General features: G+C 52.5%; 1 protein-coding gene across 3 annotated transcripts in view; it reads right to left on the bottom strand.

Moving 5' to 3' along the window:
• Positions 1 to 17864, bottom strand: part of LGR6 (leucine rich repeat containing G protein-coupled receptor 6) — a 113322-nt gene extending 95458 nt beyond the window's left edge. Inside the window, exon 1 of one of the 3 annotated variants that reach the window (XM_065038248.1) lies at positions 17386 to 17864. In XM_065038248.1, the coding sequence (XP_064894320.1) occupies positions 17386 to 17732 (347 nt within the window). In that variant the 5' untranslated portion in view covers positions 17733 to 17864. The remainder of the gene's footprint in view (positions 1 to 17385) is intronic. The other 2 variants (XM_065038247.1, XM_005505349.3) reach the window with 2 other exon arrangements.
• Between the last annotated feature and the right edge of the window lie 645 nt (positions 17865 to 18509).

Here is an 18509-nt window from a genome sequence, read left to right as displayed (position 1 = left end):
AAATACTGTGTTGCCTATTATTTTCTGGTTTCAGGGTGCTGGGCACTGAACAGGCTCCCCAGGGAGGTGTCACGGCCCCAACCTGACAGTGTTCAAGAAGAGACTGGGCAACATCCTGAGCCACACAATGTGAACTGTGGGGTGTCCTGTGCAGGGACAGGAGTTGGACTCCATGACCCTTGTGGGTCCCTTCCAACTCAAGACATTCTATGAATTTATGATTCACACTCTTAATAGGTGACCTTGTTCTGTCCCAGGCACGGTGCTCTCCAGGTAGAGGAAAGAAAGCTATTCCTGCATCACAACTCTCTGCTACAGTCCCAGGTTGTTGTTCTGCCTTCCCTCCGGTAAACCTCGCACCAGACCCGCAGGACTGTGACATCCATCAGGTCACCCAGGTCCGTCCATCTCTGCAAGTGCTGATGCTAGGACAGCACTTACCTCCGGATTCATAATGGTGCCGCTTTGGGAACTTCCTGCCAGATGGGTGCAAGAGAGACAACTGATTTTTACTGAGAATTCTGGGGGCAAACCAGAAGCTTTTGACTGCAGAAATCAATTTGACTGCTCACACTTGGTGGAAGTTTGAAAGCTCATGTTTTGACATCCCTGCTCGTTGCTGTGGTGTGCACAGTGGAGTGACCTTCAAGCAGAGTGTTTCTAATTCCCTTTTTTTGACAGATGTGATCCAGGGCAATTCCACTTGGCTGCAGTACCTGGAAGCTGGTGATGCGGAGGATTAAGCAGCAGGTAAATGCCAAAGTGTTGGAGAACAGTACCTGGAATTAGTACATCACCAAAGACAATGTGGATGAGTTGGGCTCATCTATTCATATCAGTCTCCACATTCTTACAGCAGGCAGCAGAGCCAGAGGAATGCAGAGCCTGCACACATCAGTAACAACAAATTGTTCCATTGTGACACTTAATGGGAAGGTTCATTACTTACAAGGAGTTTTTTAACTGTGGGGGTTTAACCTGGCAAGGGCCAAGGTCTATGGGCAGGCCCAACATTCCCTGATGTTCTCCCAGATTGGGAAATCTTAAGCAGAGGTTTTGCAAACCTCCCACCTCTGGCTGCCATATGCTGGACCAGCGCCTGAGTGCTCAGTGCTGGCTTTACTCAGCTCCTCACGGTGCTGGTGGCTTGAGCAGCAGATGGGTCTCCCACCCTGCCCTTCCTTGGTCCTGATAGCTGCGTTGGACAGCAAGGAGGGTGGACCAGAGGTGGGGGCAGGACACCGGTGTGAGGCAGTCCGTGCCTAATTCATACCCTGATCAGGAGAATCATAGAATCATTTCAGTTGGAAGAGACCCTCAGGATAATCGAGTCCAACCATAACCTAACTCTAGAACTAAACCATGTCCTTAAGAACCTCATCTCTGTCTGTTCAACCCTCCAGGGATGGTGACTCCACCACTGCCCTGGGCAGCCTGTTCCAATGCCTGACAACACCTTCTGTGCAGAATTTTTTCCTAATATCCAATCTAAAGTGAAGGACAGGGACCTCATTGCTGAGGCTGTGGTAATGTGTCCTCATATGCATAATGCCACGTGCATCTCGTCTGGATCTCTAGAATCGTGGCCTTCATCTGCCCAGTGCTTGAGAGAGGCTGCCACCAAGTACAGCCAGCAAGAGGGAACCTGCAGGGGCTCGGAGCTGGAGAGAGCTGCCAAGGATCCTCCATACACTTCACTTTCTCCTCTCCATGGCTCCAGGTAGGAACTGACCCAGATGTTGCTCCACATGAAGGAGAGAGAACCTGCCACCAGCCACTTTTTCTCCCTGCTCCCTGGAAGCTGCAGGATGTGGGTTCCTTTGCCTGCTGGCAGTGGATGCTGCTCCAGTGCAAAGCCCTGAGTGCCAGTACTGCTCCCTCCCATTTTAGATACAAACAACGAAGGGATGACCCTGGCACCTGTGGCCTGGTCTCCTGGGAGAAAGGCAGTGAAGTGCGTGGGCCATGTCTGGAAATCAGATGCCCTGCGGGTGACTCAGTGGCACTCCCTCTGCTCATGCACCAAAGCATCACCTGTCCTGTCCAGACAAGTTGTACTAGCATAAGCAACAACTAAAAGCCAGCAATATCCTAAGATGACAATATCTGAGATCCTGGTACTGCCAAGATCCATCTGCATCAAACGGCCTTTTCTGAGGGAATGTGTGCTGGGCACTGTGTAAGGAATTCAATGTGCACAGTGAAACACCTTCTCTGGCATGGAGAAGGTCAGCAAAGGGGAAGTGCAGGGACCATGACAGGCTCCAGGTTGATGAATGCTGCATCTTCTCCAGCCATACCACTCCAAAGTCCACAGAGCAGAGAGCGCCCTGTTCACACCTGCTGTATGTGAAGTGGGGAAGTCCCAGGTAGCACGTGGTCAAGGGAAGGTTAAACACCAGGCACACAACACCTCCATCACTGCTGGTTCCACCCAGCTGGCTGAGACGAGGAGGGAGGGCACTCTGCTGTTCCCTGGACCTTCTAGCCCTATGAGCTCCTGCTATGTTGGACACAATTGCCTCAATGGGTAAGGATTCATGTATCCATCTCTCATCCCTGACCTCCACAAGAGGCTCATTTCCCAATGGCTTGTGATCTGCATTTGAGGAGGATGCTGAGCAGCTGGTTTCCCTAGTCTCCATTCCCTGAGCAGGTGGTGAATGTGCCTGGGATGTCTAACAGCTCTACAGTGCAGGACCTTTCCCAAGCTCTGATTCTCCTCTGGGGAAGGGCTTCTGACAAATGGCTTTTGGGTCTCAAGGTGACCTGTCAAGTACGGATGTCAGAGTCTGGTCTTCCATCCAGCCAAGCTATGACAAGGCTCTGAAAATTTGCAGTCTGTATCTGTTGAGCTTTGGGGTGCCTCCAGTGCCTAACACAGGAACATCAGTGCTGCTCCAGTGCAAAATAAGTCTTCTCTCAGGTCTGCTTGATGATGTATACCTTGGGTGTATAGCAACGTATCTACTAGTGCTCTCTCTCCTGGAGTTCTTAACCTCACAACAAAGCAACCTGGAGCTCTGCTTCAGGCTATGCAATTGAAAATTTCTGGTGGTTTTCAGCCATTTTTGGCTAAAAACTATCTGTGTTCAGACCAAAATGAAATATTATGGCTGAAAGCTTTTGTAAAATGCCTTTTGGCCTTCTGGCCTTTTCAGGCAGAAATGTCAAAGACAGCAGCCATGGAATCCCAGCCAGCAGAAACTGAGGATCCAACTCAAGGGGTCCAACTTGGTTGTGGGGACATGTGGCAGACAGGTTCCTGTTGGTCTTTCCTTCTACTGAGGCACCCCATGCGGGCAGACTTCTCTTGTGGTACCAGGGCTGGAGCAAGTGATACAATCTGCTCATTTCTGAACCCTTTCCCGTGGAACCACTGATCCTGCCAGCATCCTCACTGCTGTAAACCAGAAAACCCCGGGTCTCCAGGGCTAGTAAGCATCCAAGCTCCGTGTCCCAAGACAGTGCGTGATTTATAGAGGAAGAGTCTCCAAGCATTTACGACAGCAGAGAAGGAGAGCTTCTGCATGCTGTGTGTAGCAGCTTGGCCACTTGGCTGGAACTCCCAGCCCAAGGTAAGAGATGAATACCAGCTGCATTCCTCTCTACGCTCGCGCCTTCTAAGGGCCATGAGATGCCTGCAGGGATCTGGGCTGAGGTGCTCTCCAGCCAAGCCCAGCAAGAGTCTGCCAGGGGTTGGGAGCTCCTCTGGTGGGGCAGGCTTCATTTCAGAGATGCCAAGAGTTGGCTCGTCTCAGAGTGATCTCTGCTACTCTGAGTAACTAAAGGGTTTCCATTAGCTGCAGCAGACTCTATGGTGTCACCAGGAAGCCACAAGACATTAGAGCGTGACAGCTCTTGCCTTGTCTCATTCTCCAGTGGGTGGTCTCTGCGTACCAAGAAAAGCCTTTCTTCTGCTGTCAAGTGGGTAACGAGAGTCTTCCTGTCTCCAGCACACATTGCACTTCAGTTCCCACTGAAGTGGTGGTGAGTCACCATCATTCCTGATGCTGTTGGGGAAAAACCTCCATTTATCAGTGCAATTGGGAAAGAGTGGGGCAGGGCTGGGGAGCTGAACCCTCCTGCTGAGGAGCCAGACCTTGCTCGTGGGAGTTCAGCAGTGGACAAACTGCTGTGGATGGACCTGAGTCATCACCTGCAGTGTGAGCCAGCCTTTGCTCCATGGCCCCTGTGGTTCAGGTAGGTGCCCTGCTCCTGCATGCCCGATTTCACAAGGCACGTGGAGTAACAAGGCAGGGGCAATATTTGACCAGAAGAACAAAAAAATTCCCAGGGAGCCAGCACATGTGGGATGCCTTGGTCAGAAAGCTTTGGCCATGGGGCAAACCAAGAGGAAGAAGAATGGATGAAGAAGGAGAACAACAGCCTATGACACAGGAAAACCTCAGTCCCAGGGCCTGGCATTCACAGAGCTGAGCAGAGACCTGTCCAGGGATGCACAGGGCAGTCCCCAAGCCTCCTGTTTGCCAGGCTGGGGCACAGCAACAGGCTCAGGCCACTCACTAGAGACACGTCTGTGATACACAGACCTTTCAAAGCATTTGGCACACAACTTATCAGAGGAAATGTTTTTATGCCTGGATATTCAGATGCCTGGGATGATCCCTTGCTCTGGTGGTACCTCGGGTAGTTCAGAGATATTGAAAATCTGCCTATCTTTACTTAGCGAAGAGTTTTTCTTGTCAATGCTCAGCTACACGGCTGTGACCATGTCCCAGTGTCAAGGTTCTTCTCTCTAAGCAGTGTCTGCTCTGCAGGTGAGGTATAATTTGATGTGAACGCAGCATCTAGGATAAGCTTCTGGGTGTATCTGAGAACAATGTTTTTTCTAAGGTTTTCTACCTGATTCTGGAGCCAAAGTGGCTCTGCCTGGCACTCCAGATCCTCCTCTGCTCCTTCCAAGCCCACCAGGAGTAGTTTTAACACTAAGGCCTTATGAACACTTAATTGCAGGGCTTTCGAATTCTCCCTTTTTGTACCTGCCAGAAACAGCATCAGGTGAGAAGAAAGCTCCTCTGCAGAGGTGCTGTTCCTGGTGGCACCCCTGAGGGCTACCAGCAGGTGGCTATTTCCTGCACATTCACCTCCGTCAGTTGTTCTACACCCTTCTGGGAAGCATCTGTCCGGGAGAAGCTGCCCTGCTGCACATCATACTGGGCAATGAAGTGCTGCCCCAGAAACAGCAAGACAGAAGCTTAAGGAGACTCTATGTACACCACCCTTGCAGACAGAATTGTTCACAGAATCCCAGAATATCAGGGGTTGGAAGGGACCTGGAAAGCTCATCCAGTGCAATCCCCCCATGGAGCAGGAACACCCAGATGAGGTTACACAGGAAGGTGTCCAGGCGGGTTGGAATGTCTGCACAGAAGGAGACTCCACAACCCCCTTGGGCAGCCTGGGCCAGGCTCTGCCACCCTCACCGGGAACAAGTTTCTTCTCAAAAGTAAGTGGAACCTCCTGTGTTCCAGTTTGCACCCATTGCCCCTTGTCCTGTCACTGGTTGTCACCGAGAAGAGCCTGGCTCCATCCTCCTGACACTCACCCTTTCCATGTTGATCCCCAGCAATGAGTCCCCCCTCAGTGTCCTCTTGTCCAGCTCCAGAGCCCCAGCTCCCTCAGCCTTTCCTCACACGGGAGATGCTCCACTCCCTTCAGCATCTTGGTGGCTGCGCTGGACTCTCTCCAGCAGTTCCCTGTCCTGCTGGAACTGAGGGGCCACAACTGGACACAATATTCCAGGTGTGGTCTCCCCAGGGCAGAGCAGAGGGGCAGGAGAACCTCTCTGACCTACTGACCACCCCCTTCTAACCCACCCCAGGTACCATTGGCCTTCCTGGCCACAAGGGCCCAGTGCTGGCTCATGGTCATCCTGCTGTTCCCAGGATCCCCAGGTCCCTTTCCCCTGCGCTGCTCTCTAATAGGTCATTCCCCAGCTTATACTGGAACCTGGGGTTGTTCCTGCCCAGATTCAAGACCCTACACTTTTCCTTGTTATATTTAATAAATACAGCAGAGTGAGGGCTTTGTCCTGCCAAAGGACAGACCTTGTTCACTTGCTGGGATGTTGCCACAGCCAGGACAGAGCCTACACCTCCTATTTTATGTGTGTTATATTTCATTACATTTCTCCCGCCCAGCTCTCCAGCCTGTCCAGGTCTCTGATGGCAGCACATCTTCCAGTGTCACCACTCCTCCCAGCTTGGTGTCATCAGCAAACTTGCTGACAGTCACTCTATTCCCTCACCATCCCATCTCACAGTGGCAGTAGAAATGAAAGTTCTTCCAGGCTAAAGCATGAAGCTTCATGCAACACTGCAGGAGAATGGAGGGCAGGATGCCTGAAGGGACTCTCTGGTGCATTGGTGCAGTCAGTTCAATCTGCTTGCTCCAGGGACCAGGTCCAACAGAGCAAGTTTGGTTCCCATTGGAGCTCATCAGCTGGATCTCAGTGATGCATCAGATCTAGCCTGTGCCAGCCAGAGCCAGCATTGCTACCCAGGAAAGGAGAAAGTCTCCTTCAGGGAGGAGTCTGGTTCCAGCAGAGCAGTCCTTCCCACTTCCACCCACCTCCTGTGCCTCTCGTCTGGCTCTTCAGCAAGTCCAGCTGAGTGAGAACTGACTCTGCACTCTCAGAGGTGACACCCCTGAAGCAGGAGAGCCAAAGGCTTTTACCAAAAATCTTTGAAGTCGGTGGAACACCTCAAGCTGATTTTTTTTGGGATTTCAAAGCTGATGGAAATCAGAGCAGATTAAATCCTCCCCCCACCTTTACCAGGAGAGGCAGCTGGAGCTGCAGGCCAGGGTGAAACCTGATGCTTTGCAGAGCCTGTGACACAGGAGAAAACCACCACAGGACTGTCATGGGGAGTCCCACTTCAGCACCTGGCTTCACTTAAGCCACCCGTTGTTAATGAGATGTGAGTGCAGAACAGGGCAGGAGAAACAACTTGAGGCTGACGGCAAAGCCCGCGCAGAGCCACAGACCCTGTGAAGCATCAAAGCTGGTCTGTGTTGTCCTTCATGCTCTGCTCCCAGGCTGCTCGGGGAAAGATGTGACTGATGGGTGGAAAGAGGATGATGAGCTCAGGATGCTGGATCTGGCCCCGTCTCTGTTCTCTCTGCTGCTCAGCGACACTGGGAGTTCTCTCCAGTTTCCACCCCAGATTCTGAGCCCTGCTGGGAGCCACCAGTCCCTGTGCTTCTCACAGCTCAGGCACCACGGACTTATTTTTTTGATGGCCACGGTTTGCCTGGCAGTAATTAGAGCGTCTCAGAAAGAACGATGAAAATGTCTGATGTCATTTTTTTTCTGCAAAAAATGCTCTGGGATAGCTCCTCCTGGAGACACCAATCTGGGAGTCAGAGCAACCTGGATTTGGGAGTCATGCCTGCATGCAGGACTTCTTCCATAAAAGCCCCAGAGCTGTCAGTGCAAGGAAGACAGCTGGTTCTGCTTTGCCCATGTAGACAAAACCTAATTCCAAGCTGAAATTTCCTGAAGACACATGTTGTATTTCAGGATCTTTTGGTGCTACTTTCATCTCCAACCCACATATTGCAGCCCTATAATAAGAAGAATAGTAATAATAATAGCAATAATAATAATAATACCTTTTGTATGTACATAGCACCTTTCATCCAAGGATCTAAGTCACAATTACAGCCCCACACATTCCTTTATATTACAGCCCTATAATTCTAAGACTGCTCAAGTATCCAGACTTCAAAGGGAATGTAGATTTCCCCTCCAGCCCAGTCACGGTGCCCAACATGCTGGAGATGTTTCAAAGGTGTTTCGAGGGTGCCTTGGCAGTAGCCAGAGATAGTCAGAAGAGCCCGAGGAGCTCTCTGAAGCTGAAATGAGCCTTCATGGATTCTTTCCTCCCCTTTCCTGGCCACTCTCTGGTCTCTCTGGAAAGTCCGTGTGGCTCTGGGGTGAGGACGATGCTCCCAAGAAACCCCTGTGTCTGTACGGTGGGAGGTGAAATGATGGAAATGGTGGTGAAAGGAAAAACAAGTGATGGCACAAGCTCAGGTGACTTTCCAGGTCGGGCAGAGCCCATCGAGTTTAAGTCAAAAATAAACTCACAGAAAAACTATCTCCACTGAAAAAAGAGCTGGGGGCAAATGGTGGAAAGTTTCACTGTAAGCTCTTTTTTACAAGGGCTTAACGATTTTTCAACTATCTTGAAAATGAAACAGAGTATTCATTTTGGGGTCAAAGCAAAATGTTGCAGGGATACCCAGAGCCAAATATGTTTTGTTTTGGTTTGGTTTAACTTTAATTGCATGGGAAACCTGAAAAAAAAAAAGTCTATTTGTTTAACCCAAGCCAAACTTTCCCTTCCTTTTTTAGTTTAGCCAAAGACCTAAAATAGCTGTTATTTACCCCCATACGTTCAGGAAGGAGTATGCTAAAAGCAAGGAAGCTTCCTATAGAAAACAGATTAGATTAAAGGACGGGGGTTTGCAGAAGCTCCGGCCAAGCGGCAGTTTACCAGCTGGATTCGCTTCCTCTCTGGGGTTCACCAGCGCTGCCCACGAGCTGTAAAACAGCTGCTGGATGCGGCTCCCGAGGAGCGTTTCGGTCTCTGCTCTGACTTGTGGCTGCGTTCGTAAGCAAGGAGTGATGAGGTCAGTGGACATGAAAGGCAGGCTGCAAATCCGAGAGTTTAGTGCTGCTTTTCTTCATGTTATGGCTGAACTAATGTAAAGCTCAAGAATTTTTTAATAAACCTTTAAAAGGTATTTGAGCTTGAGAGGTCCAGACATGTGGCTGAAAAGTGCTGAGAGTCTCCAGCTCTTCTATAGCACTGTTTTAATCAGTTGATCTCAATGCACATTAGAGAGGGTTTTGTTATTAGTGCTTTAATGACAGGGAGACTGAGGCACAGGAGGAGGAGGGAATTTGTTTGGGGTAAGCCATAGGAGTGGGGCAGAGCTAGGAAACAGTCCGTGTTTCTCGTGCTGCTCTCCAGTCCTCTGTATGTCCCACCTTCACTGTACACGAGCCGAAGCTCATGGGCACCTGTCCGTTCCCAAAAGTCTGAGTCTTTGTGCCCCTCTATCCAGAAGCCCTTTCCACAAAGCATCTGCAAGGTGGTCAGTGGAAAGTCATCCCTTGGAAAATGAGCAGGTTCACCTCCTGGTATTGCCAGATGAGCCAGAGCAGCTCAAGGAGGAGCAGGGCAGTTCTCACAGCGTGTGCTGGCTCATCTCAGACACACCACACTAACCAGCATGGGCTGCAACACGTTTCCTCTCCCCCTTCTTCAATAAATCAAGGCTTCCAGCGTTCATGTTTTTGTCACTAATAAATCTTGCACTGTCTTACACCACATGAAAGCACAACAATACCTTAACCGACAGGCACTTCCCTGTGCAGGACTGCAGCTGCAAACACAACCTGCAGCACAAGAACCTGCTGTTTTGGCCCGGAGCTGGAGAGAAGCTGAAGACAGCACATACAGCAAGGCTGCTCCTGAGCTGAGTAGAGCCCCGCACGCTGTTGCCAGAGCACATGTAAAACCGCTTTGTGCAACAGGCACCTCGTTAATCTGTGGAACTCATTGCCACAGGAAATTAATGCAACAACAACAACAGTCTTACCTGCACCTATAATCAAGGTCCTGTCTTGGTTGTGGTACCTTTGGTTCTGCAAATACAACTCACCTGACCCTAAGGGCACGTCTCTGTCCTTTGGTACCTGGGGCACATGCTGCTCAGGCGGAAAACCTCCCAGTCTTGGGACAGAGCCTTGGGACAATATCTGGGACAACAACTTGGGATGATACCTGATAACCCCCACGACCCCGTGTACAGGAGGAATAAAGACTTACAGTGCAGCTACGTGACTCTGCACCTCATTCCTCCCTTGGGAAGCGCTAACTGAGCAGCAGAAGCAGTTCTCACGTCCATAGTCAGACTGACTCTGGGCACTGCCTGGAAGGCCAGGGCGATGCTCACACGGCTACTGCCTCTCTCAGCTCTCGGGCACTGGGCAGCTACTGGGGACACTGCCAGGTGTTTGCTGCGAGCAGCTGCAGGAACAGGTGTAAAGCAAAACTGCAGAAATTGTTCCCTATGATCAGATTTTCTTCTTGTGTTCTCTGGGAAATTTCTGCCTGAAAGTTCAAATGCCTTTCCTGCTGGTTTCATGCATGCAAAGACGAAAATTTGTTTTACTAAGGTTAGGAACTGCTCAGTACTGCGAATTATCTTACAGCTGCAAGATGCAATCACACCCGGAGTCATCCCCATACCAGATAACCCCCTCAGGAACGTGACTGTGCGTTCAGATCCTGCAGGTCCCCAAGATCCCTGGTTCTTGGTCACACCGTCACACCCCAGCAGGCACCGTGGCCTTGGCTCAACTCACTGGTCTGTGCACAAGGCGTCGCCTGCACTGGGAGGTGGCACTGGGCAGGGGAACGTCCCGGGGGTTGGTGGCTTGCAGGGCTCACTGTTGTGTTACAAAACCTTTGAACACGTGTGTGGGGCATCCTCCAACCACCCTCCCTGCCCTCATGCATGCAACCCCCTGCTCCCCCACCCCTTACTTGACAAGACCATGTTTCTGCTCCTCTTCCACCCCTGTGGTTCCTCTCACAGCACGCACAGCCCTGATGGGATGATGCAGTGCTTGGGCTTCACCTTCCCTTTGAACAAAGGGGAATGTTACTAATTGGTGCCCCACAGGGATGTTCAATGCTGGAAACTATCCTGTCCCCCCTGGGGTCTCTTTGTAGTGGGACCTGTGGCTGCTCACAAGAAGAGACAGCAGGTCCCTTGAGCAGGTCCCACACTTACAGGTGTGTCTGACTCACTCCGCTCCCATGGGAGACGCTTTTCATTTCCAAATCCTTCAAAGCATTTTCAACATCTATGGGAAGCTGCACACAAGGCCAATGGAGACAGAGACCTGCTGATACCTCAAGCTGCTGATACCCTGGGAGGTTCCTCTGTCATCCCATGGAGAGAAGGAGGCTGGAGAGCTGCCCTCCCGCATCACTGTCAGCAAAGCCTGAGCTGGTGGATCTGGGAAAGGTTTTGCATTACACCTTCCTGGATCCTTGATGCATCCCTGCAAGACTGGGAGCACCACTGTGTCCTCCCCTTGCTCCCCACCACTGGTACAACTCCTGCCACCACTCGGGCTGCAGCCTGGCTCTTTTGACTTGGCTCCAACACCAGATGCCCATTCTTGGTCTTGCTTTTCTTCATGAAGGCTGCTTCTTATCTCTCTTCAGCTCCTGCCAAACTCAAGTCCTTGTCCAAGACTGCAGGCTCCTTCCAGCCCTGACAGTTCTTCCTGATGCTTCCCCACCACCTTTCAGAGCACTGCTGAGGTGATCTCTGTCCCATCCTTGGCTACCTGGCCCCAGCTCCTCTCTGACTCCCCACAGCCCCTCCTGGCTCCCTGGCACCCACGCAGAACCCTCAGTGGCCCTTGGAGCCCCTTTCCCCACGCAGAGCTATTTTGCTGTGGTGCATGAGGGTGGCTCATGTTCCCGTTTCAAGGTCCGCAAGGAGCCTGGCCCACGTTGGATGCCTTCTGAGCTGTCTCAGAGCATCACTGTCTGTCTGTCCCACGGGAGGCCAGCTTGCTGAGACCCAGCCCACTTCTCCAAAGATGGACCTGGGGGAGCAGCTTATTCCAAAGCAATGGAGGAATTTTGGCCCCCCAGCTGAAGTGTCTGGGCTCAAAGGCAGCAGCACCCCAACCCTGTTGTTGGCAGAGGGGGTGATGGAGGTCCCTCAGCCCCTGGTGCAGAGAGCTGGTAAGTGCCATGCTTCCCTTTCCCTCCTCCACCCTCCTGCTGCTCCCTGACCCAGGCAGGTGCAGAGCGGGAGAGGCATTTGCAGCTCCATTGCTGCCTTTTGGCACCAGAGCCTCTGCCAGAATCAAAGAGCTTTTCAAAGAAAAGCCTAAACTCCTTTAATCGCCAGCTAGAGCTCCTCCCGCACAGATCTAAGGGCCATGAGCTCAGTGTTTTCATTGCCCTGGGCAGATTTATGAGCTTATTCTTCAAGGGAGGGAGAGAGGGGAGGCTGTGGCATATTACTTAGCCTGGGGGGCAGGCAGGGAGGAGAGGGGGGAGGATGGAGGAAGGCATTTGCAGTGGAAGTGCACGGTGGTGCAGAAGCCCTGCTCACCACGGCCAGTGCTCTCAGGCATGGCAGGGGGGCAAAGCGGGAGGCGACGTGAGGAAGGACCATCCCGCTGTGGCTGGAATCCAGAGCGTGTGCAGGGTGAGCAGCAGCTCCCTCCCACCCAGCTCCCTGCACAACCATTGCAGCCGGAGGGGCTGTGCGGACACGGTGTGCCTGCTGCCAGCCGGCACCGCTCACTCCAGCAGAGGAGACCAGGAGCGGGGCATCCCTCAGTGCGCGAGTGGGAGGGACTTGTCTCCTCCAGTCCCAGATAAGCTGCCCTCGTTGCCATTTGCAGAGTGAAGAAGTGGGGGAGTCTTGCTGGCGCTCACTGTTGTCCACACCAGAGCACAGCCCCATCCCTGTGCACGTTTGTTCCGCTGTGCTGCCTTCCCCACCGTGCTTCTCATCCACACACCTGTTCCCTTCTTGCCCGGGAACGCAGCACTCACTACCTGCTGTGCAGCAAGTGCAGTAAAGGTCTGGCTGCTCTCTCCCCCACACAGAGACCTGGGTGCAAGTTGCTGCTTTTGGGATGGGGCAGATCCTGTGTCTCAGCTCCTTCAGCCCAACTCAGACAGTGCCGCGCTGAGAAGTGGACACCTGCTCGCATCCAGCACCCGGGACCTCCTGCAGCCGCTCCCGAACAGCCCTGCAAAGGATGTGTCTTTCCTTGTGGACTGAAACCTTGACAAAGTCTCAGCCATGACCTGTGGCACTAAAGCCACAGCCCTTCACCTTCACCTGCAGCACTACCTGTTGTAGCTGGAAGCATTTGGGGGCTGCAACCCTTGTTCATGGACCAGCCACTCTCTGGAGAGCACAGCATCCCGTGAATCCCAGCAGGACCCACACTGGGACAGCAGCAGCCAAGTAGAGAAAAGGGCTGCTGGACCCAAGGTGTTTCCAGCTCATGACTTCAAGAGGTAAAATGGAGCAGAGCTTATGGCAGAGAAGGGGGCTGGAAGATGATGAGGCAGGAAGAGCTGCCATGAACCTGAGAGATTATCTCCCAGCTCTTTTAATGGCTCTCATAAACCTTATTCCCCACATCTGGGACCCCAAGCTCACGTATGTTTGTCTGTGCTCCCACTGTGGCTGCTGTTCATGCTGCCAGGCACAACACGTGTTTTGGAGGGTGAGACTGTGGACTTCTGGCCATGCGAGGCAGGAGTGATGTTTCCCATTAGTATTCCAGCAGGGAAGATCAAGCACAGAGATAGCCCTTAGTGCATCAGTGTGGCCCCTGGGACACAAAGGTGGCTTTGGAAATCCTGTGCTCTCTCATGGCTTGAGAAGCGGAAGGGTTTGGGAGCAATCTGGAGTGAGTCTGCACACTTGTGGTGTGTTTGGATGGGTCCTGGTGGAGCGCTGGGGCTAATGTGGTGACCGTGGCATGAGGACAAGGCTGTGGATGAGCCCTGGTACTGGACAAGCATCAGCCACAGAATGGTGACCTGCTTTTGTTTGTAAAGTTACCTGGGGCAGGAGAGCAAGTGTGCCCCCAGGAAGGACCTGATTTACACCTTGCCTTGGGATTTGGTGCTCTCTGCATTTTCGGCTACTCCTTCTGTCTCCCCAGGGTGTGTGACTGTCACCTAATACCCAAAGGCACACAAAGGTCCCTGTCATCCTGCAGGAGACCCCATGTCCTTTCCAGCCCCCTGCAAACCCAGCATCCCTTCAACCCCAGCAGCCCTCCCCGCAGCTGCCGTGCCGGCCCAGGCTCCGACAGGTCAGTCACCAGCCCTGTATTTCAACTGGTGCCTGGACTCCTCTGGCAGCTCTCGGGGTGCTGCCCACTTTAGGGGGCTGTGGTGAGTTCTGTCCTCCTTTTCGCCAGATGGGGGCTGCAGAGAGGCAGAGTGGGGCAGAGAAGTAGGGAAGATTTTAGGCAAAGGGGGGCTGCCTTCAGCACTGCTGCTTGTCCTGCTCCAAGTATCAGATAGGGCTCTGTAGTCAGCCCCCAAACACAGAGCTTTGTGGATGCTTAGAAAATGCAAATATTACAAAAGAAGCATCTTCCACCCAGTCTTTCCCTGAACTAGATGCAGTGTTTTGTGACCAGGGATGTGTCTGCCTGGTTTCATTACCAAGTATCCCTGCCTCCTGTGGATCCCTGTCATGGGTCTGTGTGGTACCTGATCCCATAGGGCAGCTCAGGGAAGAGCAGGAGTGATGTGGGGTCCTGGCCCCAGACTCCCATTGGGATGCTAAATTCCTGGCAGTGGCTCAAAATGCCTCTGCAAGATGAGAACAGCCATGAGAGCTCCTGATCCCATTCACCTCAAGGGAAACAGCGTGCGGAACAAGAAGCTTTCTGTCTGGCAGCCTCCTGAGAGTGTACATGCCTACTGGAGAGGCTTCCCTGGGAAGAGGTGACTTGCTTCTCTCCCATCTCCCTGAACACAGCTGCAAGCTCACTGATGATGCCTCCATTGGAAACGCTTGGTTTTGGATGAGTGGGATTAGGTTCAGTTTCAGGGAGGCTCAAGAGTGAGCAAGGACAGGGTTCTTGGAGAGAGACAGACACAGTGGAGACACAGCGTTGTCAGGATGGGGCATGAATGTGAGCTCATTAGTGGTGAGGCAGTGTCTAATCAGACGTTATTATGAGGATCCTTTATTTTGCACCTGAGGGAGTCCTGCTCTTCATGGAAAGGCGTTCCAACAATTTGCTTAGAAGACAAGGCATGGAGGAAAGGAGCTGGGACGGTTTTGGAACAGCTGCCCTTCAGCTCCGTGCTCCTTGTTGCCATTACAGGGTTTGCTTTTCAGCACTTGCAGCTCTCAAAAGAAATCTAGGCATTTCTTTACATAACTGAATGTGGATTTAAAGCCTGAATTTACATGAAGATCTTAGATCTCTCTAGAATACCCATACTTTCTACAAAATTTATGCTGATTCACTTTGAAAAACCAGCCCTGACTGTACACCTTATAACTGAGAAACTAACCTTATGTGACTTTCTGAAGGCAGCCCAAGAAAATAGAGACAGAAACAGGGAGAAAACCCAGCTCTCCAGGCCTCCAATGGTTTCCAGTTCATCCTGCCTTCCTACCCCTGTCAGATCTTATTTAATTCATCAGCAGTGTTTAACGGATAGGCAGCCAATGTGCTGTTTTTCCCCGAATAGGTTCAGCTCTAAGGGGAGGAGGAAAACCCTGGACCCTTCAACATCTCCACGGTTCGACCCCGTGGCTTTTGCACCCGGAGGGTCCCTCCAGCCTGGCGTTCCCTGCGAGGTGATGCCGGGGAGGTGGCACCACCGGCGCAGCCCCGCAAAGGGCCGTCAGCGGCGCCACCGTGCGAGCGCAGCGGCGGGTGCAGCCGCGGCCACCGGAGCTGCGGGACCGTCCCGGGGAGCGAGACCCAGCGGCGAGCCGACCTCTGTCAGCTGCGGCAGCGAGGCCACCTGCCGCAGCAGGCCGAGAGCATCTTCGAGCACCCACCCGCTGGGTCCATAGCCCAGGGCTCTGTGTCCCTTCTCCGGCCGCCATGGTCAGGGTAAAAGTGGCACTGAGAAGCATTTAACATTGAGATGTCCCTCAGTTCCCACGGTGGAGCTCTCTGAAGCTCTCAGCCCGAGGGACTGCTCTGCAGAGACGACGGGCAGCATGTTCTCTGCAGAATCGGAGCCACAGGTGCCCTGTCTTGTGGTGGCCGCAAAGGTGGAGCAGGTGCCTGACAGGGCTGCTGCAGCAGCATCAGTGCAAAGCTCTGCAGCCTTTCACTCTTACAGCCCGTGTGTTTTTAACCACCTCCATCAGGACAAGCTGCAGTGACTTTTAACTCATCGGTATCTGACTCCAAACTTAGCTCCAGGGCATGTGCAGGGGGGACAGCTCTTCACAGGACACACCTCATGTGACAAGTGCTCTGTGGTTCCTGCTCCCAGGGAATACAGCTTGCATTACACAATTCTTTCATCTTTCACACTCTCTACTGAAAATTGTCCTTTCCTGTAATATTTCTCAGCTGGCCCAATACGGATCTGGCCATCCAATGGCTGGCACAAGACAGAGCAATGTGCTCCTCAGGCAAGCAGGAGGAGTAGAAAAGCTCTTACCCAGCTGTGGTAGCTTCAACCTGGCTTTGCAAAGCCCTTCCTGAATGGGTTAAGGTGCTTAGCTTTAATGGTTGAGAAACTGCATCTCAGGACTATCCAGGAACACCAGAAAGCCAGTAACATGGACTGTACACCACACCTGGACACAAGCCCCCTCTCATCTTGATGAGCACAAAATGAACATCCCCAGCACTGCCTGGGGGCTACCAGTTGTCCTGTATGATGCTGGTACACATGGTCTCCCTTAGCAGAGCTTTAGCTGTATCCCTCCCTCACAGGGAAAGCCAAAGTCCGTACCAGCCCACCTGTCACAAAGCTGAGCTTGGTGGCTGCAGCACATTCTGTGAGTAAACTGACCAAGTGTCTTTCCCTGCTCATGCCAGCGCCAACCTGTCTGCCTGAGAGAGGAACTTTCTCTCCTGGTCAAACCCTGAGATCCTTCCATGGAGTCTCTTGCACATCCTGGGGACATCCTCAGTCACTGCTAATCCGATGGCATCAGCGAGACCATCTCTGGGGATAGAAGTGAACCCATGAGTCCCTGTGGTAGCTCAACCTTTTGGGGTATTAATACCAGAAAGAATAGGAAACATTCAGATAATTAAGAATGTGTAAGTTAAAAATACCAACCAAACCAAAAAGCAAAGCCCCCACACCTCTTATAAGACTTTAATACTCATTCTAAAGAGGCAACTTGGGCACTGCTGGTGGCCAGCTCAACCCAAACCCCTGAAAGACACGAGTTATCACAGCTATTGAAATGTTTGACAGAAGGATCCCAGAGCAGTTTGCACTAATTGCTTAGTATAAATACTCCATTATGTTCTCAGACAATCAGAATCTACCCAGCAAATCAGCTCCTCTGATCCAATGTAATCAAGAAGCAAAGCATGCATAACATCGCAATATAAACAGCATTTGCAGAGGGGTGTGGGGAGGAGGGGAAGCTAGCTTAGCTTGGCAGGTCCCAGAGTAATAGCTGACTTTTTTGTTGTTGTTTTTTTTGCCTCTAATTTCCAGTGGAAATTTAATTTCAGGAACATGTGGCGCAAACTTCCAAGCTGGAGGAAAGCCGCAGCCAATGAAGGGGGTCCGGAGAAAGCGTTGCAAAAGAGACAGCGAGGGCTGTACTTACAGGTAAGCTGTGAGCGGGCTCAGGTTGGCAGGCACCTCCGAAAGCCCCAGCTCGGAGCAATCCACCGAGAGCATGATGCCATCCTCTTCGCAGTGGCACTGGGGCGGGCAGGCGGGTGCAGCACCTGGCTCGGCGGGCAGCGCCTGGCAGCGGGCACAGGAGGCCAGGAGGACGCCCCAGAAGAAGATCTTGTCCATCCTCGCCCTGGCCACGGCCGCGGGGACTGTGTGTGGCGCCGCCGGCTGTGCTGGGTGCCGGGCAGCGGCCCCGCAGCCTCGCGCGCAGCGGGCAGGGCGGCTGCTGCAGGTCGGAGTGTGGTGAGGATGCAGCCAGGGAAGGGAAGGCATTGTTGAATGATCTTGGTTATTGGGTTTCAAGGGCTGGGCAGGGGCGTGAGACACTCCAATGGGAGGAGTTAAACTTTCTACTCTTTCCCTCTCTCTCTCTCTCCCTTAGAGCTGGCAGGAATTTCATTCAAAGGGAAGAAAGAGGGGAGGAAAAAAAAAAAAGGAAAGAAAGCAAAAAAAAGTAACCTCAGCAAATAAAGACCTGTTCATAGCTCTGGGACCTGTGCTTGTTTTGTAACAAAGTTTTTGTGAGATAGCAGGGCAGAGGAAGGCGAAGCTGGTTCCAGCAGGGCAAAGGAGTATAAATAGGGAGGCAGGAGCACCCAAGCAGCACTTCAAGGGCTCCAGACTGTTGGACGCTGAAATACAACCCTGGATAAAGGACTCTGCGTGTCTGTGTATCTGTGCTGGCTGCTGAACCCAGCTGCAAAGCCAGGGTGCAGCTGGGGAGGAGTGAGGAGCTGATGAGGAGCTGCTCGCTGGGAGTGACCATGCCCAGGGCTGTCGATCTGTCTGTCCTGCGGTCCGACCCAGTCGCTGTCCCCGTGCATGGGGCAGGTCCTGGGTGAGGGATGCAGGGGATGGAGCAGCAGTGTCATGGTCAGTGGGGGACCTCTCCAGAGAGCTGTCCGGGGTGGTGGGATGTGGTGCTCTCGGTGCCCTTGCAGCCACTCTGCTTGCTATAGCTTTTCCCGGACCAAGGTTAGGTGCGTGTGTGAACTGCATTTGAGGAGCTGCACTACACTGGTGCCGGGAGCAGGTGGCTGGTTTGCTCTA

The sequence above is a fragment of the Columba livia genome, chromosome 22, assembly GCF_036013475.1.
Source record: "Columba livia isolate bColLiv1 breed racing homer chromosome 22, bColLiv1.pat.W.v2, whole genome shotgun sequence".
Taxonomy (NCBI): domain Eukaryota; kingdom Metazoa; phylum Chordata; class Aves; order Columbiformes; family Columbidae; genus Columba; species Columba livia.
Note: the sequence above shows the minus strand (reverse complement) of the source record. Positions and strands in the feature narration are given on the sequence as shown.